The sequence below is a fragment of the Peromyscus eremicus genome, chromosome 15 (assembly GCF_949786415.1).
Source record: "Peromyscus eremicus chromosome 15, PerEre_H2_v1, whole genome shotgun sequence".
Lineage (NCBI taxonomy): Eukaryota > Metazoa > Chordata > Mammalia > Rodentia > Cricetidae > Peromyscus > Peromyscus eremicus.
The window spans coordinates 38,375,560-38,395,658 of NC_081431.1; the positions used below are offsets into that span (position 1 = coordinate 38,375,560).

A 20,099-nucleotide genomic window follows, 5' to 3' on the forward strand; every position below is an offset into this window, starting at 1 on the left:
ACTGAGTTGCACGGGGGGAATGACACCCCTTAGGGAGCTTGAGATGGTCCTTGAGTAAGCATACTAATAATTGGCCCGGCCCAGCTGCGACTTCACACCAGCCACGGGCAATGATTGGGAAGGCTCTTCCCTACAAGCTGAGCTTTGGGGTTACTGTAGGGAATGTAGCAGGAGAGGGCTTGTGAAAACTCACGGTGTTGCTTCAGGTTTATGAGCTATACATTTCACATCTGAGTTTTTATATTTCATGGCTGGTTGTTAAAGGGTTTTTGTTTATTTTTGTCTTGCCATGGGTTTGACTCCTTTCTCTCAAAAGCGATTTTTGTTGTCTTAAATCCTGTAGCACAATGTCTGAACAAGAGCGTATTCAGGACTGTCTGAGGAAAGAGATAAGGTCACTTCTTATTTCCACTAAAGATGGTTTGACCCCACAACAGTTGGAGAAGGAGTACCTTTTGATGGTTGGTAACCATCTACCGCTCCGAATCCTTGGATATCGGTCCACTATGGAACTGGTGTTGGATATGCCTGATGTGGTTAGTGTCTGCCCCTGTGGGGATGGTACCATCATACTGAAAGGTACGTGTAAGACTTTGGAAGGTCTATAAGCTTTATAATTAAAACATATCACTCAGTGCAGAGTTGTTCTAGCTGTACAGTTATCCTGTATCCCAGGGTGGTGGATGTCATCGGGTTGTGGTCATTGGTGCCTTTGAGGTTATGGGCAAAGAGAGAGTAATGGGAAAAAACACCCCCCCCCCATCCCCATTCTCCAGAAAAGTGGATATTCACAAAACTTTATTGGTACAGTTTCAGGTTACTGATTTTTAAATGCCTAAAACTCATTTTAAATTTCACGGAGCACAAAAACGTCATTGTAGGCATGCTTGGTCTTCCTTTCTAGTCTCACAACTTCCAGGTGTTAACAGTGATAACACAGTGGGCTCTTTGCATCTCCTGGTAGAGGAGTTAGGAAGCTGTTAGTCAGAATGTAAAAATGGTGGAACCAAGAGCTTTATGGGATGCTCCTTGGAGAGACAATTGCAGTTAGGATACATGGAGTATGTCTTTCACCTGAAAGTGATTCCCCCCCCCCCCCACCCCCCGTATCTCCTTAGCCATTCCAGATGAGTCCACCAAAGGAATAGCAAGTTTAGTTGCAAAGCAGAGGGGGAGCCATAAGGTCCGGAACTCCATGCAGAAGGGAAGAAGCAGTGTTTGCTCCAGCCGCGTGCCTTACCGTGGAAGGGTGCCCCCTATACTTCCAGCTGTTGTGAAGAGTGAGTTGAAAGACCTTCTGGCCCTGTCCCCCATTCTCCTCTCTGACTTTGAAAAGGCGTTTGCGAAGCGTTTCGGACGATCGTTCCAGTACATGCAGTACGGATTCCTCTCTATGTTTGAAGTGCTCAGTGCAGCTTCGGATGTCATTTCTGTAGAGCAGACCAGAGCGGGTTCTTTGTTGACACTAAAAAGGAGTGTCTCAGAGGAAAAGCAGAGAGGATGGCCAGCAGGTAAGCCCGGCGGCATTAACAATTGGGTCATGGCCACACACTCAAAAATATGGTTACCCACAAGTACAACGGCAGTTGATACATCAGTGTGATGGAGGACTTCTCAGAAGACTCCACCCCAAGATGAAGAGCTACAGGCAGTTAATGGCTGCTGAGAGAGAGAATCTGTCTTCTCCAGAGACAAGCCCTATGATGGGTTTTCTTTTTTTCTTTTTGGAGACAGGTTTTCTCTGTGTAACAGCTCTGGCTGTCTCGGAACTTGCTCTGTAGACCAGGCTGGCCTCGAACTCACGGAGATCTGCCTGCCTCTGCCTCCCGAGTGCTGGGATTAAAGGTGTGCACCACCACTGCCCAGCTTGTGGTGGATTTTCTAATCCCAAGCAGTCGGCCCTATATATATATTTACATGTGAGCAGCACCAAATGAACTCAGCAGGCCATATTTATATACGTGTGTGTTGTATGTAACAGTAATTGAAGAGGTCACAAACTTGAGAGGGAGGTGGGGGATATGGGAAGGGTTAGAGGGAGAAGTAGAAGTGATGTCATAATTGTGGAGTTAGAGACGGCTCAGCAGATAAGGGTATTGACTGCTCTTCCAGAGAGCCGGTATTCAGTACCCCGCACTCACATGGCGGCTTAAAATTGTCTGTTACTCTAGTTAAAGAGGATCTCATCCCCTTTTGTGGCCTATGTGGGCACCAATCATGCATGTGTTACACAGACATACATGCAGGCAAAACACCCATACACAGAAAATATTTTTAAAAAAAGATTCTTCTGTGGACGAACCCATGGTAGAGCAATCCTGGCATATAGGGAAAGGTAATTGAAGGGTTAAACTCCATGAGTTTGTTAAAGTTAAAACCCGTCTTCCACTAAGTTGAATAATCTTAGGCAAATTAATTAATCTGCATAAGCCTTGGTCTCCAGATCTCCAAAGTCTATAATATAATACATGGAATTTGGATTTGTACTGAGGACCTCACATGAGACAAGGTCTGTAGAGAGCCTGGCATTTAGTAAGTTTATTCTGTGTGGCAGATGAGGCTCAGAGTAATATAATCATCACTTAGACCCTAGACAGAATATCCACTGCCCAGGGCAGGGGCCTATCTCAGAGAATTTTATGCCTGTTTCACTGACCCTTTTCTCCAGAGTCTGCATTTAGATCAGAGTGAGTGTGTCATGAGAGTGTGTCATGAATTTACAAAGCAGTGTTTAAACTGGTGGGTGATGTAGTTCACTCTGCCTGTCCTGGAACTGTGCGGGGGTGGGGGTGGGGTGGGAGGTGGGTGGGGGGGTGGGTGGGGGGGTAGGGGGGTGGGGGGTGGGAGGGTTAAGCTTACAAAGGTTAGGGGTGTAACTCAGTGGTAGAGCTCTTGCCTAGCCTGTACAAGGCCCTCAGCAATGGAAGAGGAAAACAGGCAAAAAACCATATTATGTAAAGCAGTTTGCACATGTTTCCCAAACAGTAGATATTCCTTCCCAGTGATTGACTTGTTCACATTTCCCATCATGGCTCATCTCCCATATCTTCAGATATCTCAGGCGTAATTGGTATATTTGGTAAACTTGATCTTGGGGTAAAGAAAGCACTAGGCTGTGCTGATTTTCAGAAATACACGTTGTACTACAGAATACATTTCCCGATATTGATGAGAACTTTTATTTTAGGACCATGGCTTACCTCATAGCATTTCCTCCTCCCTTTCCTTAGAAGGTGGTCACCCACCGTGAGAAGCATAGTTGTATGCAAACTTTTTAGTTGGACACTGTTTGCTCTCAACATTGTTGAGAGAATTTAAAAATAAAAATAATGAAGAGATGTGCTATTTTCTTGAATTCTGGGACTTAATATTAGAAGACTATTATATTTCCTCAAACTCATCTATAGTATCCAGTGAAATTCTAATCAAAATCATGAGACTTATTTTTGATAAAAAATTAATCAGATTTATATACAATTAAATGTATATGGAAATGTAAAAACGAAAAATGTAGAATAGCCAAAACAATTGTAAACAAGAACAAAATTGTAGGACAAATTTTATAATTATAATTATAATTTATATAAATTATAATTTCAAGATACTATAAAGTGATAGCGACCATGGAGCACCAGGTAATGAGATACTTCAATGTGGAAAGCATGCCTGTCCAATAAACACCACCACAATAACCGTTAAGTTTTCAAGGTTTTACCTAAAAATGCTACTTCTCAATTCTATTCAGGTGACCTTATATGGAGTTTTAGAGAGCAACAATCTTTTCAGGAACGTAGTTTCTTAGTATTTTTTTAAATAAATGACTAATCACTTTTATAGTATGTAAGTTTTATTGAATATATACACTCCCTTAATTATTTTTTCTAAGTTGAGGGCTGTTAGCTCACACTAGTCTTTTTCTATAAAATCTCTGGGAAATTGCTAATCACTTTTTGTTTTTTCTTCTTTCTTCACAAAAGGTAAAATTTTTACCCAGCCATTTAGAATGAAACAACAGGGCTCCTATTCTACTGGATTCCCAGTAATGAAGACACGCTTTTCACAACCCACTTCAAATATGGAATCACCCAAGCAAGTACTGAATATGGAGAAGATGCCCACATTTAATACAGTGGAGATTTCAAGGCTGAACCACACTGAAAAATTAAACCAGGTAAGGTGCCGGAACTCAGGGAGAGAGAAATGCCAAAAATAGGCTTTTGAGCTCAGAGTGTCATCACTTAGACCCGACGAGAAAGTTGACAAAACCTGGAGCTGGAGAAGTGGTGGAGTCGTTGAAAGCACCAGCTGTTCTTACAGAGGACCCAGGTTCAATTCCCAGCACATGGTGGATCACAACCCTCTAACTCCAGTTATAGGGAATCTGATGACCCCCCTCTGGCCTCTGCAGGTACCAGACCAGACCACAGACATGCGTGCAAGCATTCACCTATACACATACAATAATAAAAATTAATAATAATAATAAAAACGAAAGATTGAAGCCAGCCATTCATTGATAAGCCCTCCTGTGGTTACAGTGATTAGGAAAAGGTGAGAGGCGTTTTATCAGCCACATTGTTTCTGGCAGGTGTTGGCCAACACCTCCATGGCTGCACCTCCAGTTCCAGCTTCTGTTTAGTATGTCATTTGATTTCATGCTGGAGACTATGTCTAATACTCATGTTAGGTATCTTTTTATATACATAGTTGCTATTTGTATATTGTCTTTGAGATGTCAGAGTCATTTGCTCATTTTACAAGATTGGGTTGTCATTTTATTGGAATAGAAGAATTTGTATATTCCGAGTATAAGTCTTTTTGTTCTTGTTTGGTTTTTCGAGACAGGGTTTCTCTGTGTAGCTTTGAAGCTTGTCCTGGAACTTGATCTGTAGACCAGGCTAGCCTTGAACTCATAGAGATCCTCCTGCTCTGTCTCCTGAGTGCTGGAATTAAAGGCGTGGGCCACCACTGCCCGGCAAGTATAAGTCTTTTAACATGAACATGTAATGCAAACATTTTCTCCTGGTCTATGGTTTGCTTCTTTAAATTCTTTTTTATACTTATTTATTCTGTGTGTATGAGTGTTTTGCCTGTATGTATACAATGTGCGTGCCTGGCAGCCATGAAGGCCAGAAAAGGCCATCAGATTCCATGGAACTGGTGTTACAGATGGTTGTGAGCCAGCAGGTGGGTGCTGGGAATTGAACCTGGGTCCTCTGTAAGAGCCGGTATCTTTATCCACTGAACCTTCTCTCCAGCCCCACTCTTCCTTTTCCTAATCTTGTCTTTGGTAAATTGAAGTCTGGTGATGTAATTGTTTCCAAAGTTTTCTCATATGGTTCTTGTTCACCTAATAGATCTTTGCTGAATGAAAAATAACAAGAAATTCTTTTACATTTTTTTTCTAGAATTTTTGAGATTTACATTTTATATATATTTGGGACTATTACCAATTTCAAATTAATCTTTGTATAATATGCCATCTATGAAGTTTCCTGGATAAGAATAGCCAGTTATGGTGATACTGTTTATTAGACAGGTGTGCTCTCCACATTGAAGTCCCTTGTTACCTGGTGCTCCTTGGTCACTGCCACTTTATAGTATCTTGAAATTATAAAATTGTGTCCAACAGTTTTGTTCTTGTTTACAATTGTTTTTGGCTATTCTACATTTTTACATTGTATATATTTAATTGTATATAAATCTGATTAAATTTTTATCAAAAATAAGTCTGATTTTGATTAGAATGTCATTGAATACTATAGATAAGTTTGAGGAAATATAATAGTCTTCTAATATTAAGTCCCAGAATTCAATAAAACAGCACATCTCTTCATTATTTTTATCTTTAAATTCTTTCAACAATGTATACTAGTTTTTAATGTATATGGCTTGTATGCATTTTATTAAACTTACTCTTTATACCTCTCATTTTTATTGTATTAAAAATGATATTTTCAGATTAATCATTGCTCATACATAAGCTGTGTCTTAGAACCTTGAGTTGAGGTACTTAATAAGCTTGGTTTGACTATTCCCATAATTCTGCTGGCTGTTTTGTAGGGGTGAGGTTTTTCTCAAAGTTCACAGTACCATCTGGTTATTTTTATTTTTATGTGTGTTGGTGTTCTGCCTGCACGTGTGTCTGTGCATCGTGTGTAAACCTGGTGCCTTCAGAGGCCAGAAGGTGTCCAATCTCCTGGAACTGCAGTTAGAGACAGTTGTCACCTGCCATGTGCCATGTGGATCCTGGGAATTGAACCCTGGGAAAGAAGCCAGTGAGCTAGTGCAATCTCTCTCTCTCTCTGGTTTTTTGAGACGGGAGTTTCTCTGTGTAGCCCTGGCTGTCCTGGAACTTGCTGTATAGACCAGTCTGGCCTCGAACTCAGAGATCCATCCGCCTCTGCCCCCCAGTGCTGGGATGAAGGTCATGCACCACCACTGCCCGTGCTCTAACCACTGAGCAATCTCTCTGCCCCAGTTTTGTTCTTTTCAGTATGTCTGCCTTCTCTCCCCTCACACTAGGCTAGGCTCCCTACTGTGAAGAGAAATGGTGGGAGTGGGAATTGTGTATGTGTGTTAAGTATTGTTCATGTGGGTGTGTGTGGAGATCTGAGGTTGATGATGGGCATCTTCCTCAGTCACTGCTTCTCAAATATTCACCCATCCTCCTTTCCACCTGTGCCCTTAGGAGAGGCCTGTGCTTCCAGATTCCCAGAAACATTAGATGGTACCTCTGCCACTGCCGCACATGCACAGCCACCTTCCTATCATTTCCTTCATCCTTCGCTTATATTACGTGAAGGGGCTCTCCTCCACTGCTCTTTAGAGGGCCACTCACGCTACTCATTCCCTGACTCAACACTCCTTCCTACCTTTCAGAACTTCTAACAGCCCTGCCTTCCAGGTATTAGGCAGTCACTAAGTATTTAATAAATACTAAGTACCTTTGAAAATGAATGGCAAGCGTCCTTTCTGGACAAGCGTATCCGATTAACTAAAGACTGTTGAATCTGTAATAGATAATGCTGTCTATCTTGGAATATTCCTCAATGTCTAGTATCACACAAATTCTATTTGCATATTTTATATAATATAAAATGTCTCAATGATACCTAGAATGTTTATTAGTTAACTGTGTGTATGCATATGTATCTATGTGTGAGTATATTCATGTTAATGCAGATGCCACAGAGGTCCAAGTCTGGGAATTGAACTTGGGTCCTCTACGAGAGCAGTAAGTGCTCTTAACCACTGAGTCATCATCTCTGTGGCCTTCAGTGCCACTTTTTAGGAACAGGATTTGACCCGTTTGTTGAAATACATTTTCTTTTACAGATTGCTTACATTTACCTTTGACTTTTTAGTGATTTGACTTTTTCTTTTATTCATAGTTGGAGAACACATTCAAATCAGTTATTGCCCAGATTGGACCTGGTGGGACTATTGATCCAGACCTAAAACATAAGATAAAATTTGTAAGTATTTTCCATTTCTGGGAAACAAAAATAATTGGTTTTCATGTGTGGTTGAATTTAATTGTCTACAATGGTTATTATTTTTGTATTTATACCTCATCTTTTCTAAAATTTTGATATGTACACACACACATATATACTAATTTTTAAATCAGAAAAAGCAATAAAATTGTACTGGAAATTTTCATGTGAAATTGTTTAGAAAATGGTTCTTCCATGAGTGTTCTTCTTGCTTCTTTCCGTTGGTTCTCCAACACATCATTGTTGACAAACGTTCAGGGTCTTCCTAACCCAGTGTTTTCTCCTGAACATGTAACGTTATTACAAACAGTTTGTCCAGCCCAGTGTGTCTATGTTCCATGTTTCACTTAGGAGGACCTGGGAGGGATTAAATCTGAGTTGCTTTGGTCCTTGGCTATTTAGAAAAATTCTGCATTTGAAGTCCATGAACATTTATGTAGCATAGGTTGCCATCAGAGGCACCGACATTTGATTTGTTGAAGATAAAAATTACTATATTACTCTCTAAAAGATTTGAAGAAAAGGACACTTCCGCAGACAGCTTTACTTTCAGCCACATTTTAAATGATAGGTTTACATTAGCTAGCCTTTTCTGTCCTTAGTACTGATTTATACTTTCATATGATTGGCCGTTTCATTGTTTTGCATTATTAATATATGGAAACCCGTTGGTTGTTAGGAATTGGGCCAGGGGGTTTAGTGTGCCTTGAGGATTTTGATCAGTATAAGCAAAATGCCATTATAGCTCCCACTGTCCTACATTATCTCACTGCACTTACTGCGACTTTGATGGGAGGTAGGTGAAACCGACACACTCAGGCATCTTCTCGTTGTTTTTGAAACTTCAACAAATGTCTAACAATTGTTTGTTCAAAGATGTTCACGATTAATACAGCACCAAAAAAAAAAAAAAAAAGAAAAGTATTCATTGATAAAGGATTCATTCAACTAAGGATTAATCATGTGGCTCCTAAGAAAGTTTATTAATGTTGCTGTTGGTTTCCAAGGCAATGTGCCCAGCACACACTACTGTACTTCAGGCAGGGTTTAGAATGCCATGGTTGGCATTGCCCTTTCATGGAAAAGGATGAGTAATGGAGCATGGATGTGTGTCTTTCTGAAAGATGGTTCTGCAATGCAGTGATTGTCTCTTGGTCACAAGATTTTAAAGGGATATTTACTTTATATTTTCCTTTGATGTGTGAATTAGAATTTTATAAATACTATATCTAGAAGATTTAGGAAGGCACAAAGTTTTTTATACTGTGTTGAAATTAAAGCAAGTCCACTTTTAGGGACTTGTCCTAAAAATTATGTAAATGTGCAAAATGAAATATTTATGATGGTAATGTTTTTTGAAATGAAAACCAATCTTAATATTTTATCTCTTAATATTCAATTTTATCTGTGTTTTTTCTGTTGATTAGGTTGTATCGAAGTTTCCACAAGGTTTGTTTATTTCTAAATTGCTTGGAGAGTTTGAGGTAAGAGTTTTCTTCTCACCAGCCTGCTCTTTGTATTGCTTCATTTTCTTATGATAGACAGAGTCTGCTATTCCTACTGGATCCTCTAAGTCTGTGCCTTTAACACTTAAACCACCTGTTTTGTGTTTTAGTGGCTTTAAAAAATTATGATAGTTAAGGATATGGCCAGTAACAAATATTTGGTTATGGACAGGAAGAATACTTACTGTTATACCATCATTGAAATAATGATTAACATATTTTTGAAGTGTGACAGTACCAAGAAGAGATGCATAAAAACAGAACACCCCATATACAGTCCTGCTTTTATATCCAGTAGTAATATCAAGAATGAAGGCACTATAAAGACATTTCAGATAATAAAAAAATGGAGAAGTGTAAATAGACCTGTATTGTAAAAAAAAGACAAATAATGTACTTTAGGGTAAATGAAATGATGCCAGATTAGAACTTGAGTCTTCAAGGGGGTTGAAGAACAAAGGATTAAAGTGAACATGTAAGTGGGTCTAAAAGACTGCTCTCTTGTACCGATTAAAACATTACTGTTTAAATAAAAAATGATGACCTCTAGCTAGGTTTAAAACATGGGAAAACCTTAGTATAAATCTGGAAAAGAAGGGGTGTGGGAGTAGAACTCTACCAACTTCTTTATTGCTCCTTGTTGGGAGCTAGGAAAGCAGAAAGCATACCAAAAGAATTAGAATAAAATACATCTGACATATCAATGAATTGACTCAGCTAATTGTAAAGTACACCTAAGCTGTGTTTCATATAATAACACCATGGAATTACCTTTATAGTAACTGAAAAAGCAAGGTGCATAACTTATATAATCGTATATCAAAGAACTTAAGTTTTGACAATTCTGCAAAGTTATACAGAAAATGGCAATAATAGTTATTTCTAGGGAAATGATTGCTAGGTGACTGCGGGGCGGCTACCCACCAACCCCACGGTTCCCCAGAGTTTTCTTGAGTGAGAGCAGCAGGAAATATTAGATAGAAGGATTTAGATTGTGGAGATAAACAGATAGAAAATAAAGGGTAGCCTCTAGAGGGCCTGGAACCTATTCCAAGAGCCCTGTCTCTGCCCCAGGGTATTTATAGAAATGCCAAGGGGTGGAGCAAAAGACCTCCACCCCCAGCACAGCCAAGTGCAGACCATCTCAGACACCTGCACTCAGGCCTGTGATTAGATCATCCTCTCTATGCAGACCTGCTGGGTAAAGCCACGAGGAACCTGAAAATGGGTTCCCACAGGTGACTGAAGCATTTGGGGATGAGCAGAGACTTGTTTTTTTTTTATGAGGTTATTTTTTATTTGTGAGAATTTTCATCATAAATTTCTTCTTTAAAATTGTTTATTCTTTCACCACTCCCCAGATATAACTTAGATCAGCCACATCATCAGTTTTATCCCCTTCTCCCTCCTGAGACTTGTTTTTGCAACATATTTGCTTGGACCTTTTGAATATACTATGAAAAATTACTAATTTGGGGGTTGGAGAGAGAGCTCAGAGGACCCGAGTTCCTTCCCAGCCCCCATGTTAGGTGGCTCCTAACTGCCTATAACTGCAGCTCCAGAGGATCCAACACCTCTGGCTTCTCAGGGCACTGGCACTTGTACCCACATGCAGATTTTGAAAAATTAAATCTAAAAAAAAAAAGTAGTTACTTTTTATATTTTTAATACTCTACACCCTAGCTTTATATTCAGTTATGACTTCACAGTAAAACACAATTATTTGAGAAACTGATAAGCATAACAGGAAAAGAAGTTTTAATACGTAATGTGAAGAAATAGAGATGCTAATTCTAATTTGCCGCCACCCCCGCCCCGCCCATTTTTCCTTTGGTTTGCTGATGGCTATAAAAGTGACCTTCTAAATGATCTGACTGATTTGAGACCCCTAATTCCCCAAGTGTTCTGTGGGAGAAGTCCCAGAGAATTGAGTGTCACATCAGAGCATCACGTGACAAGGTCTGTTCCACAGCTGTGCTACCCTGGGAGGGGCCAGTCTTTAGAGTGTTGGCACCTGAAGGCATGTAGTTAGAAGCAAGCCTTCGCTTCCTTAAGGCCTAGGCAGGAGAGAGTAACTGTAATTAGCTCAATTGCTTGATGTTGGTTCAAGAGATGAAAACTTGGTATTAAGAACAGCACAGGTGTATGTGCATGTGTATGTGCATGTTTGTGTATGTTCTCACCTGTATGCCTATGTATGTGGCACCTAGAGGTCAACCTTGAGTGTCCTTCCTCAGGAGCTGTCTTTCCACCTTGTGTCTTGAGGAAGGATCTCTCTGGGACCTGGGGTTCAGTGGTTAGGTTAGATTGGCCGTCTGTGAAACAGGCTTGTCTCCATGAGTTCACTGAACCTTAAGTGTCTAGGTTGACAAAATCTCAACTAAAGTCTTGTCTAACATATATCCAGAGTTTTTATGCTTTTCTTTTTTTTGTTTTTATGACAGCTAATTTTTAAAGAGCAACTTTCACCAAAACAGTTAGGGTTCTTAAATGTGACAGAACTTGTTGGAGCTCTCAGTGACATTCTCCGGGTTGAGTTCAGTAAAGAGAAGCAGGACTTGCTGGTGTTTGATGCTGATCTGAAGCCAGTACCACCTGGTGAGTTACATTCGTATACTACACACCTTCTTCCTAACTGTGCTTCTGAGGACAGGAAGAAGAAAGCGTTAACAGTCATCATTGGAATCACATGACCCAAACACGTTAGCCATGAAATGTTTGAATAGTGACCTCCTCCTTAGTGATGTTGTAGTAAAGTTAACCTGTATTATTACCTTTAAAAGTGGAATTTTTACAATTTAACTTGTTTGTTTATTTTTTGAGTGTTTGAAACAGGTTTTTACTATGTAACCCAGGCTGGCCTGGAATTCACCGTGTAACCCCAACTGGTCTTAAACACATGAAAATCCTTTTGCCTCAGCCTCCTAAGTGCTGAAATTATAGGCATGAGCCACCACGTCCAGCAATTTCTTTTCTTTTTTAAAAAAATTATTTTATTTTATGTGCATGGGTGTTTTGTGTGCGTGTGTGTCTGTGTACAACATGTATGAGCAGTGCCTGGGGAGGCCAGAAGAGGATCAGAACCCCAGGACTGGAAGTACAGACAGTGATGAGCTGCCATGTAGGTGCTAGGAATCGAACCATGGTCCTCTGGAAGATCAGTCAGTGCCCTTAACCACTGAGCTTCTCTCCCGCCTATTATTTTCTTTATTGTCCAGTTATTAGTAATTCTGAAGGAATAAGTCTGAAATAGTTGGTTGATAAGTAACGCTTATCAGGTTGTGCAGTGAAAGCTTCTTAGACATGTGCAGTCACAGTGTATCAAGTGTGTATGAGGAACACTACGTTCATATCTTTACAGTAAACTCCAGTTTTTCTAAAAATGTTCTTTTTTTCTATTTCTGTATTTACTTTAGGAAACCACATTGGATCTAGGGCATTGTATTTTGTCTTTCTGTTTTTAGCTCTGTTTGTTTTTCTTGTAGAATTTTTATTGAGATAACTTTCTATGATCATGTAGATGGAGCCCGTGTGTCCTTACGCAGTTCCCTCAGTGGTGACATTCTGCTGTGGTGTGAACAATAGGGTACTTTTATAAGACGTGTGTGGGGAGGTGCATGTGTGGGGCTGCACTTGGAAGCTGGAGTACAGTCCCAGGTGTGTCCCTCAGGTACCACCCACCTCTTTATTGATTTATTTATTTATTTATTTTTGAAGTTACTAGTTGGCCAGGAAGACCCAGGAATCCCCTGGCCCTGTTTCTCCAGCACTAGGATTACAAGCATGCACACCCAATGCCTGGCTTTTTTTTTTAAATGTGGATTCTGGGGAGGGGGGTGTCAACTGAGATCCTTGTGTCTGCAAGACAAGATTTCACCAACAGCTTTTTCCCTTCCCAGTCTATTTTATAAGTTTTGAAAGAGGTTCTGATGGACAACTGCCTTTCCATATTCTGTCATTGATTTACTGCCAAGATAAGAGCACCCATCTTGCACCTTAAAGACATCTTGTTCAGATCATCGTTATGGTTCATGGGTGTCACAGCTGGATAGGAGTACCCATGATGGTTTGCCTCCCTTGGCAGCTTAAAACCCCAGTGCTGGGTCAGGGTAGCCAGGGGAGTGACCCGAAACAGTACAGGCTGTTGCCTTCCTTTGGATGCCTCCCAGAGCCGGAAGACAAGTCCCTGTTGCTGAAGACACCACATACTCTGAAGACAGGACTTGGAAGATTTGAGCTAGAGCTGATCTGAAGTCATAGACTTTTTTTAATCACAAAAGCTCTTTAAACCAAATAACACAGAGATAGTTAATGCTTATAGCTACAGTGAGTGTATTTCTATATTATATACTTAATAATGACAATTTCCTTATACAATGCAGCATTATATAAATACTGTCTTTGCCTTTTATGTGTAATATATTGTTTTCCATATTAGTATATTTTTACCTTTGTACCATTTTTATATATTTATTTAACCTGTGTCCTGTTGGTGGACATTTAGATCATTTCCATTTTCACCATTATAAAAGCATCGTGACTAGTAGTTTTAGTTTTTTATTTATTTTGCTGTTCAGGGGCTGAAACTCAGGCCCTCATTCATCCCAGGCAAGCATCTCGCCACTGAGCAACATCCTCAGCCCTGTGATAAATATTTTTGTACCTTGTGAGTTCGTTTCTGTTGGACCCACTGTAGGCATAGATCTGAGGAGTCCTGGAATGTGCCAGTCTCAGGTGCTCGTCTATGCATAAATTTCAACAAAATAGGTGGTGGTTGAGGAATTCTCTAAGAGTTCAGGCATAATATTAAAAAATATATATAGTCAGGTGGTGGTGGCGGCACTCACCTTTAATCCCAGCACTCAGAAGGTAGAGACAGGGGAATCTCTGGAGTTCAAGGCCAGCCTGGTCTACAGAGTAAGTAAGTTCCAGGACAGCTAGGACTACACAGAGAAACCCTGTCAATAAGTAAATACATACATACATACATACATACATACATACATAGAGTATGTACACTGTCAGCTGCTCACTGCTTAGTTAGAAGGAGAAATTGGAAATCAGGATGTTGAGAAAGTCTCTCACCAGGGTTTAACAGCTCCTGTTTTCCCAGTGTGAGAATGTTAGGGCTTGTTTCTGTTCTAGAACAACTTCCCTTGTGTCCCCCTATCTGAACAGTTTGCAAGGACAAGTTAACATTGCTCAGTGACTCCCCAGTGCCCAGCTCGTGGGCTGCTTAGTGGCAGTGGTTCCGGCCGTGGCACACAGCGGGCACTCTGGCTCTTTCAGGTGGAGGACTTTCATCAGTCAGAAATTCGTGTTTAGTTCAACCAGACAGGAAAACAGAAGCCAGCGCCTGGGTCTCCAGTCCCTCCAGGAATCCACTGTCTGCTGTAGCAGTTAAGACTACGTGGGATTGCCCTTTGAAGAACCACAAGGAACCAGAACCGAGAATCTACAAGAAGCCTAACCTTGTGGTAAAGCCTTTACAGCTGGTGAGTGAGGTTGTAGGACTTCATATAATAGACCAAATAACTGAATGAATGTTGCTTTAAACCAAAATGCTCTTTAGGGAAACATATTTCTAGGAGCATCGTTCCTTGGAAGAGGCCAGTTCTTTAGTCCAGCACCACTTTATGGAGCATTTCCTCTTGTTTTCAGTTTTTCATTCCCCACACACCTAATTGTAAAGTTTTTCAGATGGTTGAGATTTAAATTCTTTCCCTATGGCACTGTTGATTTCTCTATTCCTGAGCCTCAGGGTGGAGGCTTGCAATCCTCAGGGCTTTAGAAGTCCAGGAGCCCTGCTCTGGCCCTGCCTCAGCAGTGGCCACAGATGCCTTTGTACCCGTTCTCACCTGGTTTGTTTAATTTTTCTCCTCACTGACATCCTCACACATCTCTGTTGTATTTTCATCTCCTGTTTCTGACTTTGTTGTTACTAAGGAATTAATTCTTTGTCCTCAGGGTAGCTGGCTCTTCAGTGGAATGAGCAGTTGAGAGCCCTGCTGTATTTTCTTCAGGACAGTAGGAAGACCTAGAGAAATAGCATATTTTAGAATGCATGTGCTTGCAAATGCTTTTGATCGGAGAGCTAGTCTGAATTTGATCCATTCCTTACAGATCACCTTTGCCTACTAGTGGGCTTAGGTAGGATGGAAACCCACCTTGCTCCAGCCTGAATATCTGAGATGTCATGTTGCCCATTTTGTTGAGGACGGTTGCTTAACACTCTTAACTTTTTGCTCAGTATTTTTATAATGTAGTACTTGAAGAATGTTGTAAAATGTGTGGCTGTGAGCTCTGTTCTAAAGTATTCTGAATCATAATCCTGGCTTGAGACCAAGAATCTGGATTTTTATAATTTCCCAGATGATTGTGGTAAGAATGATTTATGAAATAGCGTTTGAGAGATACTGTCACCAGATTTGAAATGTCCCTTACAGGTTTTTTATGATTTCTCTCTGTCCCTGCCTCCCCTGTAGCAAGTAGAAACCAACAAGCCCCAGCTCAGCTTGTCGGTGGCAAACCATGATATCCCACCAGATGCTGTCCATGCAAAGAAATTGTGCAGACTTCCACCACTGGACACCAGTACCCTTGTGGGGGTCTTTGTGGAATATATAATCTCTCCTAGCCAGTTCTACATCCGGATCTACAGCAGAGACTCGTCAGAGTTGCTTGAAGATATGATGATTGAAATGCGGTAGGAGCCTCATGCTTGGTGTTCTCATTAGTCTTTACTAATAATTGTCAGACATTTTGGTCTCAGGACTCCTAAAGCAACGAAACGCTTTTGCTTGCTGATGCTCTTATCATATAGAAACTTAAACTGAAAAAATTAAAACATTAGTTTAAAAAAACCCATGTGTGGTACTGTAAATAACATTTTATGAAAAAAAAAACCTTTTTCTAATCCAAGCATGTACAATAGCCCTTCATACACATATATGGTGTATATATCTATATCCCTCTGTGGATGCTGAAACTTTGGGTTATACCAAACTCTATATGTATGTCTATGCTGTTTTTTCACATACACACTTATCTTTGCTAAAATTAACTTGTAAATTAGATACAGTAAGAGAGTCACAAGACTAACAGTAAAATAGAGCAGTGATAGCCGTATTCTGTGGTAGGAGCTGGGCTGATAACTGACGTAGTAGGTAATTCATGTAGCTCGGTGCACTTCCAAAGGAGTGATTTGTATCCTGGGCTGGAAAGAGGAAGAGGAATATTTCATCATGCCACTCAGTACAGCGTACACTTTTGAGTTTATGAATTACTTATTTCTTGAACTTTTCATTTAATAGTTTTGTGCTGTGGTTGATCCTAGGTAACTGAAACCATGGTAAGTGAAAACTGTGGATAATAGAGGAACTTAAGTCCTCTGGCCTTATTAATACGTAACTAATAAACTAATGTTTTAATAGTCTTTTTGGAAAATTGTCTTTTGATAATGTCAAAACTTTACAAATTCTTCATAAAATTAGTTGCAATTTAGAATTTGAACTTTTCATATGCTCTTAATTTAAATTTAAAATTGATTGGTCTGCTTGAGCTCTTTGAAAAGATCCAGAACGAACTATTTAATTTTGGCCCCAGTACCAGCTTAAAATACAGGGCCCTTTGTTTGGAAATAAGAATTTCAAGATAGTAATTGTGGAGCAGTTAGGCAAGCTTGGGGCTCCTCTAAACATGGAAAGCAGCCCTGAAGTGACTTGTACCTACGTATAATTTTATAATGTCATGTTTGGGCCCTTTCTTAAATGCTGCTTTACCAAATTATGCAGCTTGTCCAAATGTAGATGTGTTTCATTCCATGATATTGAAAAGAAAAAAAAAACACTTATTGTATAAAACGGTAAGAAACTGAGATCTACTTACCAGTAAGGGAGTTGTGGGGGTTGAGTGAATTCAGTCTCTGTGAAGCAGACTGTCTTTATTACCACCGATACGGTCAGAACAGCATCAGCTTTCAGAGTTTGTGGCTTGTGGTGGTGAATGCAGCACTTCCAAGTCCTAACTCCGGCTTGAAGGCTTGGGTTCTATCATTGACAATGTACAGTCTCAGTAGTTCTCCTTGAAGTGAAGTTTGGGAGATGTGTTTCAAATACTCACCTCTGAACTGCAGTGTTAGTGTTAGGGGTCTGGGGTCATTCAGAGATCCGCCAGTCTGACCACGAATACATTTTAGTAAAGAGGCTTTATTCAGATAGTGGTGCCGGGTACTCACAACTCCAGGACTGCTCCCAAGAGCACTGTCGAGATGCATCTCTCAGTTCCATTAGTCAGGAGTTTATAAAGGCAAAACTCACAGGGCTATGGACTTCCTGTCTTCATGCAATCAAGGAAAAGAACACATAACTGATGTGCTTCCTGAGTACCTGTAGTCAGGCACACAGTCCACCTATGTGCAGGCGGGCACACATTCTTCCTATGTGCAGTCAGGCCAGCAAGCTTGTTTACAGAAGTGAAACACGTGGTTTGTTACCTTACATGAACAAGACCAGACAATTACAAGAACAACCCCAGCATTCCAGGAAGTTATCTGACCTTGGTCAAGCAGAGCTTACAAGTTAGAGGCATTTTTGTTTTATGTTCTCTTAAGCACAGTAATATTAAATTTTAAAACAATGTTAACCATCATATTAGTTCTTTAAGTGCAAATGGTATTACATTAACAATTGACTTGTTACTATTTTTTATTTTACCTTTTTTCCCCTTACCTCCTGGTGCTAGGATTTAAGGTGTGTGCTACCTTGCTTAGTTATCATTTTTAAAGGTTATTTTATTATGTGTCTGTGTGGGAGTGTGTGCTTGTGGATATAGGTGACAGTGGAGGTCAGGAGCTAGCAAACACCCTGGAGCTGTAGGTATAAGTGGGTGTGAGCTGCCTGATGTGTGTGTGCTGGGCACAGAACTTGGGTCCTCTGCAAGAGCAGTACACACTCTTAACCACTGAAGGTTAGTTTAAAATACTGTATGTGTGCTTCAATTTTTTTTGTCACAGATAATTTAGTTGCACTGCCTTATCAAGTACATTTGAAAAAAAAAAAGACAGTTTCTCTGTGTAGCCCTAGCTTTCCTAGAATTCTCTTTGTAGACCAGGCTGCCCTCAAACCCAGAGATCCGCCTGCCTCTGCCTCCTGAGTGCTGGGATTAAAGGCGTACACCACCACATCTGGTTTTGGCTTCAAGGACATTCTTAAGTGATACTGATTTTGTTGTTGTTCGTTTGTTTTTAATGAACTGTAGGACACTGTCAGTCACAAGTAGCAGCAGTTTTGACACTGCCTTGATTGAGCTAAAGCACCCGGTATTTTACCTGTTGTTTTTATAGCACGAGCGAAAATGTCAGTATTTTAGTCATATTATGAAAACAGCTTGATTGTGTGGAGTTACTAGATACCAGGGCCCCAGGGTTTGTGACCTGTTCTTTGGTTTTTGTCTACTGAAAAACTCTGGTCTTTGTTAATGAAAACTATATAAGATGTGAATAAATTCAGTCACTATAAATTCATGAACAAGAACATCCAACTATGTTGTTTAACATAAATAGTAGTTTATTTTGTATTTACAAAAGCATTCCATGTTTTTGTTTTACCGTATTATATATTTATATGACACCCCAAGTTACCTGACATAAGTCGCATAATAATCTCTTAGAAATACTGTCATGAATGATAGCTTAGTAAAGTGCTTGCTTTGTGAACTCAGAGACCTGAGTTTTGTCTCCAGAACACACGTAAGAATACCAGGCATGGTGGCAAACACCTGTAATCCTAGTATGGGGAAGTGTGGGACATTTACCCACCAACCCCACAGCTCCCCAGAGTTTTTTTGAGTGTGAGCAGCAGGAAATATTAGATAGAAGGATTTATTGTGGAGATAAACAGAAAATAAAGGATAGCCTCGAGAGGGCCTGGAACCTATTCCAATGGGCCCCAACTGTCTCTGCCCCAGGGTTTTTATAGAGACACCAAGGGGTGGAGCAAAAGACCTCCTCCCCCAGCACAGCCAAGTGCAGACCATCTCAGACACCTGCACTCAGGCCTGTGGTCCTAATCATCCTCTGTGCGGACCTGCTGGGTAAAGCCACGAGGAACCCAAGAACGGGCTCCCACAGGGAAGCAGGGACAGAAGGGTCGTTGGGCTCACTGGCCAGCTAGTCAAATGAGCTCTAGGTCAGTCAGAGACCTTGTCTCAAAGGAGGTGGACAGCATTCCTGACAATGAGACCTGAGGCTATCTCTCTGGCCTCCACATTGCATCTGTCCTGGAACTCTCTGTGTAGACCGGGCTGTCCTCGAACTCAGAGTTCTGCCTCCCTCTGCCTCCCGCTGCTGGAATTAAAGGTGTGGCCACCACTGCCCAGCTAGTATTTTTTTTTTATTTTTTTGAGACAAGGTTTCTGTATGTAGCTTTGGCTCACTCTGTAGACCCGGCTGGCCTCAAACTCACAGAGATCTGCCTGCCTCTGCCTCCTGAGTGCTGGGGTTAAACATGTGTGCCTCCACCGCCATGCTAGCATTTGGGTTCTGGATGTAAAACTTGGGCCTTTGTGCTTGTACAGGCAAGCCGTTTACCAACCCAGCTCTCACCCCCCTCCCCTGTAACTGTTCAGTGTCCGGTTCCCGAGGCCCTGGACTGCAAGGATACATATGTAAGACATGGTCCTTGCCTGGGTGAGCACACTAAAGCTGGGGGGACAGTTGAGGGTAAGTGGGGTAGAGTGAGAAGTGGCAGTTCTGTCTGGGAAGCTTCATTGCTGATATTTGAGCGAGGCCTCAAAAGCAAGGATTTGCCAGTTCAGACTGTCAACTTTGATCAACCTATGCAGATCTATCTGAGGCCTGGGATTTGTGGACCTTGAAGAAGGGGGTAAACAACAGTCTAATGCTGTAGACAATTTTACTTCAGTTTCAGAGTGCTTTTATACAGGAATGTTACAAAGAAAGCAACAATTCAAGGTTGTTTGAGTTCAGAAAAGCATGTAAATAAATGCCAGTAAGCGCATACTAAAAATTAACAGAGCAGCCTTTTCCCAGAACTTCCTCAGGACAGACCAATTTAAACACAGTTGCCTGGTATGT

General features: G+C 40.8%; 1 protein-coding gene across 2 annotated transcripts in view; it reads left to right on the top strand.

Annotated features, from left to right (window-relative positions):
• Positions 1–329: 329 nt before the first annotated feature.
• Tdrd5 (tudor domain containing 5) overlaps positions 330–20,099 on the top strand; it is a 48,034-nt gene continuing 28,264 nt past the window's right edge. For both annotated transcript variants that reach the window (XM_059280596.1, XM_059280597.1), the window contains exons 1-8: positions 330–579; positions 1,119–1,511; positions 3,978–4,171; positions 7,395–7,478; positions 8,927–8,983; positions 11,449–11,602; positions 14,294–14,499; positions 15,490–15,710. In XM_059280596.1, the coding sequence (XP_059136579.1) occupies positions 348–579; positions 1,119–1,511; positions 3,978–4,171; positions 7,395–7,478; positions 8,927–8,983; positions 11,449–11,602; positions 14,294–14,499; positions 15,490–15,710 (1,541 nt within the window). In that variant the 5' untranslated portion in view covers positions 330–347. The remainder of the gene's footprint in view (positions 580–1,118; positions 1,512–3,977; positions 4,172–7,394; positions 7,479–8,926; positions 8,984–11,448; positions 11,603–14,293; positions 14,500–15,489; positions 15,711–20,099) is intronic.